We start from the raw sequence: 8,305 nt of genomic DNA on the forward strand, positions 1-8,305 counted from the left end.
ATTGCACAGATTATGTTGAAGGAATGTTTCTGGATATGTGAAATGAGCTTGAGGGAGGAATAGATTTACATAAGGAAGGATGGATGTGAATTGAATGTGTTTGAGATCAAGCAAAATTATTTGTTAGTATGAGACCTAATATAGAGAGTCAGGGAAACGAGATCACGATGGGATGGGGGAATGGTGAAGATCGATGCATAAGGGCAACTGTGTTAATGTTACAAATATGCTTAATCATGGAGGTGATTATGAGTTGAAAGAATAATTATTCATCTGGTTCAGACTTAGTATGTGTAACAATGTATAAGCAAAGTAATAAATATAAATAGAGATCCTGAAAGTTGTGCAACTGGGTCATACAGACCACAGAGGTGACTATACAAAAAACCTGGAGTAACTGCTTATGCCTGTACACAAATGCCTGGAATAAAGTAATTGACTTTGTTTCCTTAGTATTTTGATCTCAGATGGTGGCAATTAGAAAAGTAGACTCTCAGAAGCAGATATACTAACTGGTATTGAGCGTAAAGGGTACAGTATTTTTAGGAAGGACAGGAGAGGAGGAAATGTGATGCCTTGAGTCCAATTAGGATAGAAAGTTATGATTGAAATATTAGTAACCGTTTTCCATATGACAATGAGTTTGAAGCTATCTGGTGTGGAGTGGAATATAACAAAATCAAATATGTGGTGAGGTGTTGTTACAGACCTAGTAGATTGTTTGCTAGTGACAATGAAATGCATTTCCAAATCAACTTGAAAGGTGCTAAAAATAAGTAATGGATGACTTTAATTATCTGAACATTGATTGGGTAGCAGTGAAACATCATGAAGTCTAATTTATTGAGCTGTTACAAGATGACATCCTTAAACAGTATGTGACAGAAGGAACTTGCGGCAGAGAGTGTTAGACCTGATTATAGTGTCAGAGGGAGATTATTAAAGGCATGACTGTTCGGCATTTAATTGGTGATAGTGACCATGCTGTAATGACCCTAGAAAATGGCTAAATGTATTGGATGTTTCATTCAGAAAAGGTTGCATGCTGAACTACAAACAAGAAATTATGATGAAGTGAGGAGAATACTTGGTTCACTACAGTTTCTAGATGGGAAAGATATTGGTAGTGTATGGGAATATTAAAAAAATACATCAGTGGTGCACTATTTGGATGTGTCCTTAGAGTTCATCAAATAAATAGGAAGAGAGCGAAATGGATGTTGAAAGGATAACATGTGCATAAGATTGATATCAGTTATGAAAATTATAAAGTGTAGGCAAGAAGAGGTACAAATATTATATGCAAAGAAGCTAAGTAAGTGTATGAATAGAAACTGGTCCTACAAGCTAAAGACTAGCCAAAAGAATTCTATCGTTATGTTGCAAGTAAGCGAATGAATGCAAAATAATAAATACTGAATGAGGATGGTATTGCTGATTACAGATACAGTAAAGATGGTTGAACTAATGAATGCCCATTTTGCTAAAATCTATGAATCTAGTGTATGCAACATGGAGCAAAATTCTATCTTTACACGGAATAAAGAAACTTGGGTATACGAGGAAGAGGTGCTAGGGCTGCTGCATAAACTGAATGAGAATTCAACAATTGGGACTAATGGATAGCACAGGTGCTAAAAGGATGTTCAGCTGAAAACTGGTTTGACCAGGATATGTAATTTGAGCCCCAGAACAGGAAAGATTCCACAGGAGTGGAAAGAATGTATGGTAATCCCATTACACAAGGGTGGTGCAAAGACTGATGTGTCCAACTGTTGACCTGTCATTATCTCTGGAGTGGTGGTGAAGATTTTGGAAAGGTTATTAAAGAGCTTGTGTACAGAAACAGATTGACAGAGAATCTGTACTTTGCAATGAATTGTATGGGTTTACTACGAAAGGTTACGTTTTAGCAACTTGCTCACATTCTATAATAATACTGTTGAGTTAGACAAGGGGAATGGATACACCATGACGCTTTTTTGATTTTGCTAAGGCTTTTGACAGGATATAGCATGAAAGACTGTTGCTTAAATTGGAGAATCTTATCCATGCTAATATTATAACATATTAGCATGGATAAAAGAATAGCTGACTGATATCAAAAAGTGGTGTATGGGAGATGTGAATCTGCAAAATATAATTTGATCATTCCTTTCCTTGGTCCATTGTTATTCAGTATTTACATTAATGACATTGGGAAGGATTTGACAGGAGACATACAGTACTTTCAGAATAATTTTGGTTTTAAGTTATGTATGCCCTTAAGTATAATAAAATATTCAATGGCATATTGTATTACAGGGTTATGCTATGGGAAACTGATCAGGCTAGGGATCTTGAAGTTTTAGTAGATAGGAAGTTGACGTTCAGGGACCGTATAGCAGAGATTGCAAATACAACTCAGTGGATAACTGCAATAGATGAAATGAACATTGACACAAAAGATATAGAAGTAATTTCGCTTCTTTATGAGGCCTTGATATGACCTCACCTGGATTATTGTATACAGATTTGATCTCTTGGTTTCCAGTGTGATGCAGATGCAATGAAGGTGCAAGGTAGAGTGTTAAGGATTGTAGAATGTAGATTATGAAAACAATGTTTACAGACACTAGTAAACAGTAGAAAAAGTGATGTATGATTACAAACTTCTGAAATTATCATACTTTAACCAGCAAATGGAATTTTTCATTATACGGAGAATGAGAGGGCATACATGGAAGTGGAGAATGAATGTAGTTTAAGAAAGTAGTGAGTGCTAGATTTTTTCTCTCATAAAGCAGTATGTGATTGGAAGGAATGGCTTGCCTTTGGAAGCGATAAGTGCAAGTAGCATGAAGGTATGACCAGCTGGGGTAGGTGATATGTAGTCTCCCTCGAGAGGTATTTGATATTGATAAGTTATATTTTAATAATCGAGGCATTTTAAATATATTATACAGTATTTACAGACAAAAATTAACAATATAACATTATGGTACTGTTATATTACTACATGTTTTTTTTTTTATAATGACATTCAAAATTAATGGATCTGTAATGTTTGTTAATTTTGATATGGCTGCCACCTAGCTAAGCACTGCTGACTTAAATTGTTCTTCTAGTGTAGGTGAAAATTTTGTCTCTGATGTTTACCAGATTTTAAGACTTGCCACTCTTAAATAAGTATATGTGTATCTCAATTCAGTTTGATTATTCATTGTCACTTGTTTCATGTTCCTAGTTTCATAACTTATTCAGCAACTCTTTTCTTTATTTACTATTTTCTTTACTCAATATTTCTCCACTAAATATTTTCTTTCATATGGTTTTTGTTTTTGCTTCATAATGAAATCTTTTTTATTTGCAGGATGATGGAAAATCCAAAGAAGATTTGAAGGAGAATGTGGAAACACTGCAGCAAGTTAACCTTCAGTTATATGCGTATTCAGTGAACTCTTTTCTTAACGATCTTCCAAGTCATGGAACTCGATGACAAATACTTACATAAGACCTTTTAGTAAAATTCAGTGATCCCATGGATTATAAGTTCCGAAGAAACATTTTTTTTGTTTTTCTGACAATGAAAAAAAAAATCACTCAGACATTCTGGATTATTTATCCATGAGAGGTATAATTGATACTTTTTGTATTATTAACAGGTTTTTGCCTGTTATTTAGAACATATATTCTTGACCATCTTGTTTTTGCAAAGTAAGATGCAAAGAAAAAAAACACTTTTCTTTAGATATCTTTAAATTTTATGAATATAAAGGAAAAAATGAAATTATCCCACTATTAATAGTGAAAAACTATTATTATTGATGTATAATGAATACTTGTCTGATAATATTATCTGCATATCCAGTTGCTAAATAGTTTTGTATATATTTACAAAACAAGGTTACTAGGTTTTTACAGTCTATTCATCCATTCTTGAATAATGTTTCCTTAGTCAGACTCTATTCTTTATTTTCAAGTCTGTTTTTATTGCTTGCTTGTTTTATTAAAATCACATTGTCAGTGTCGTTTTTACGTAATTTTTTTACTTGTTAGTGTAGACTTGTTCAGACTGTTGCATGGTTTTCTATAAATAAAAAGACACAAAACATCTTTCATTTTTGAAACTTTGTCCCAGTGATCCCCTCTTTCCCCCACACAGAGTATAGACTGCTTTAACATTCTTTCTGTCCAAAAATCACCGTTGAACATGTTTAATTAAATCATATAATTTGGCGACATAAATTCATCTGTACATACAGAATTTTATTTCAGTCTGTTCTGTTTTTAAATCTAACAGAGAAAGCATTCAAAAAACAAAATTTTGTTCAAGCAAGTAAATCAGGTATATTGAGTCTATCTACCTATTTACTGTCTGTGATCACATTCCTGTTATTCATGATGTTTTGTGTATCGAAGCATTCAAATTAATTATGTGCTAACTCATTAGTCTTTGTGGAATATTCTCTGATATTTCAGGTTGAAATATATTTCTTCAGCTATTTATGTGTATGGTTTATAAGGCTAAATCAAAAGTTAAAAGCAATTTTTTTTTTATTAAATCATAAAAAAAAATTAGATTCAGTTCTCATTTTATTGTTCACTTACAAATTTTTATACTGTTTTCATAGTCTTCTTTATTTTCCAAACACTTGTTGAATCATTCCCAAAATATCTTAGTGTGTGATGTCTTAAGACGGATGTTTTTAGGGTTGCTCCCACATCCTGGTACACACACCATTTTACTGACTTTATCATGTTTAAAATGCTTTTTCTAGAGGATAAGGGAGAGGGGGAATGATAATCATTAAATGAGGTCAGGTGATATGATAGGTGAGAAAGGATTTTAACCTTATGTTCTTGAATTGTTTCACTGATTGCCATTAGCTGAATTGGGGTTATAGTCTTGAATATGTAACCCACGGTGTTACATCATGATACTGTATTGCAACTAGCAGATTTGTGTTTCTTTTTTTGAACCTTATCACCTATTCACATACTTTAATAATCTGTTAACATTCTGTAAATTTGAGAGAATTTGAACCTCTTCCAACTTCAGAAATTTTATGAAAGCACATTGTTCACTAATGGTGCAACCATTAATCTGATTGATGAATAATATTGTACATGTATATTATGTACAATAAATTGCACAAATTAGCTTTTTTTATTTTATTTTATTTTTTATTTTTTTTTAAGTTCTGTGTGTAATTTATAGAGTTAAGCATTATTTTCACTTTGGCATGTGACATGTAAATAAAATAATGTTTAGATCAGGTCACGATAACAGCCAATCAGCTAATACAGTTTCAATTTGCATTAAAATAATTTTTTTGTTTGTTTGTTTTATATTGATAATGACATTACTTATTTTGCTGCATAAACAGATGATGTATTCCTGCATATTTTTTTTCATTATCTTAATTCTCCCTTTTAATTTTCTGAAATGAGAACTATGAGAAATTGTAATTTATGGAAAAATATTTTGTGTATTTCACTCACTGTTCAATCATTCTTTCTAATATTCTTTCTTTCCTTTTTTTTTCCCAGAAAATAATATCTTTCATGCATTTATAGTAAAAAGAGAATTTGAATAAATTCTCTTTAAAAAATTCAGCATGCTCTTTCCATCCAATAACTTTGTCTTGCATGAGCACAGTCAGTTTAATTTACACTAACCATTTATCCTAACTTGATTAGCAAACTATCTGATTTCATGAAAACCTTGTGTGCATGCATACACATATGAAATATAAATGTAGTGATTGGTATACTACTGATACACATTCTTTTCTTTGTTAGAGATTATACAATATATGACTGATGCAGTAGTGATATTGCATATTTGGACTGTCTAAAGCTGCCATCTCTAATTGCATTACTGTGTGCGTGTGTGTGTGCATGCATGCGTGCATGTGTATACACACACACACACAAAGCAGACATTGTTGCTTGAAAAACAATGTTTAGGTGTTCTGATATAGTAAGTAAATTGTCCATTTTGTGTAAAAATTGTAGTAATAAAAACATTTGTTCTATTTTGCTTGTGCATTTTTCCACATTTTCCTTTTTGGGACAAAAAAGAAAAACTTTTATTTGGTATCATTAGTACATGTTAATTCTCTGGACTGTTTAATTTTTGGTGAAAATGATTGAAATGTTCAATTTCTCATTAAAACTATTTTAAAGTCATGAATAACAGCTCATAGATCATAACCATAGCAGTACCTTTGAAAATAGACAAATAGATCAATTGAAGAAACAATGCATGTAGCAATGATACCTCAGCATCTGAGCCAAAGCTTGAGATGCTCCAGTATGATTAGTGGTTATATACAGGGCCAGTTTTATCATTAGGTAAACCTAGGTAATCGCCTAGGGGCACCAGATTTTGCTACATAGTTCGGGGGGAAATTACAACCTTCGAAAAAAATTAGTAAAACCTTGATTAATAATAAAAAACTTAAATAAGTCAAGCCATCCTGGTGCTCGCTGATGATCCTACATTATTTTCGCCTTTCTCTATTTCTTCCACTCCTTGCTCTTTGTATACTTAATCAAGTGCAGAGATTTTTCCTCCTTCTGGAAAATAAATAACATTAAAAAAATATAAATTTTTTTAATGTTCATAATGATATTATTTTCAGAAATATCCACATGTTTAGGTGTATGTGTCCTTGTGTGAGTATGGCAAAATATATATAGAGAGGCAATGTATAGGGATGCCTAAATTTTCTTTGCCTAGGGACATCAGATACTCTCGGACCGGCCCTGGTTATATACAGTATGAAAAAAAACTGAAAAGAGATGTTTTGTTTCATGGTTAAGCTAAACTGGGTGATGATTACATCTCATCTGTAATGAAAGTTGAGGACTGACTGGGACGTCTGATCTGTTGACCACTTCTTACCAGTTCCAGCCAATACAGAACACAACTAAATTGTGTTCTGTATTGGCTGGAATTACTACATACATATGATAGTGCAAAACACTGAGATGTCATCTGGTTATACAAGGTCTCTTCTGTTTACTTCAGGAAACTAAAATAAACTACCTCAAGAGAATGGAAGATAGGCACATCAACATAACAAGCATCTGTGGTAAAGATAGAAGAATTATAACAATACTATCTCACTATAATTAGCATGACTTTTGTTGACTATAATATTCAACTCAAAACATGAAGAAAACCTTAAATGAAAGTCATCTTCTACTAGAGAGAGATTTGAAAAAAAAATTACAAATGTAAAACTGATGAGATTTTTTGTTCCTTTGGTCCTGTTGAAAATTTTCAAGTTGTTAGAGAAGGCAGTTGACATAAAGCAAATGGTAAACCTAGTTTTAGTTGATAGCAGCAGTTTAGGGAATGAATCCCAAGCATATAGAAATGTTTTGGAAAAATTTCTAAGAGGGGACAAAATTAACAATGATGGTAAGTACCAGCTAGATTTCTGCTCATGACATGTAGTTATCGTTATTATATTCCAAGGAGGGGGGGGAGGGCATGTATAAATTTAAATGAAGAGAACAATACAAAACCAGTAAAGTCATATAGATTAAATTATTCTTTAGTGATGCCTTTAGATTGGTATATGAACAGTGTGAAGAGGATTTGTAATATAGCATCAGGTTTAATATTAAGAGTGAATTAAATTATATTAAATATAATATTAAAAGGATAGCTGCTTTTGAGATGTGGTGTTACAGAAGGCTGTTTAGGATATCATATATACTGAAAGGCAGACAAATGGAGGTGCTAGAAAGGATTAGTAGAATTTGAGGCTCCTTGAGGATATCGACAGAAGAAAGTTGAAGTATTTTGGACACTTTGAAAGGATGACTTCTCAGAATACTAATAAAACGTTAAGTTCCTGGGAAAAGAGGAAGGAGTAGACCATCAATGAGATGCATGGATGGTGTGTCAGGAGTGACTAATCTTCAGAGTTGAAGCTTCCAGAAAAGCATACAACAGGTCCACATGGTGAGGACTGGTATTGACACATTACCAAGCATCTGCTGATGTCCAATGAACTGATGGATAGAACTTAATATTAAATTTAGTTATTTAATTAAGGTGCCTTTAGCCTTGTGGCCATGTTTCTGGTTCCATAATTGCAGACTGCCATGAAAGTCTTATAACTTGATTCTAGTGATCATCTAGAGGAACTTTTTCTGCTTCATCCGTTCCCAAGTTAGTTGATCTTTGTTGCAGAGTAAGGTTCCCTCTCTCTCTCTCTCTTGAAACTTACATTTTTAGCCCTACAGCTCAGAAAAATTGACCATAGAAATTGCACTCTTTCAGTAATATGTATGAGTAATATTA

The 8,305-nt window shown here is 32.7% G+C and overlaps 1 protein-coding gene across 1 annotated transcript in view; it reads left to right on the forward strand.

Annotated features, from left to right (window-relative positions):
* The window catches only part of LOC150108572 (WD repeat-containing protein 18), a 130,862-nt gene extending 124,888 nt beyond the window's left edge, over positions 1-5,974 (forward strand). The window contains exon 11 of the mRNA XM_090416013.1: positions 3,353-5,974. Within this exon, the coding sequence (XP_090272139.1) occupies positions 3,353-3,478 (126 nt within the window). The 3' untranslated portion in view covers positions 3,479-5,974. The remainder of the gene's footprint in view (positions 1-3,352) is intronic.
* The last annotated feature ends 2,331 nt before the right edge of the window (positions 5,975-8,305 follow it).

Source organism: Typopeltis vanoorti, chromosome 3 (genome assembly GCF_054136105.1).
Source record: "Typopeltis vanoorti isolate ZY-2024b chromosome 3, IOZ_Tvanoo_1.0, whole genome shotgun sequence".
NCBI classification, from domain to species: Eukaryota; Metazoa; Arthropoda; class Arachnida; order Uropygi; family Thelyphonidae; genus Typopeltis; species Typopeltis vanoorti.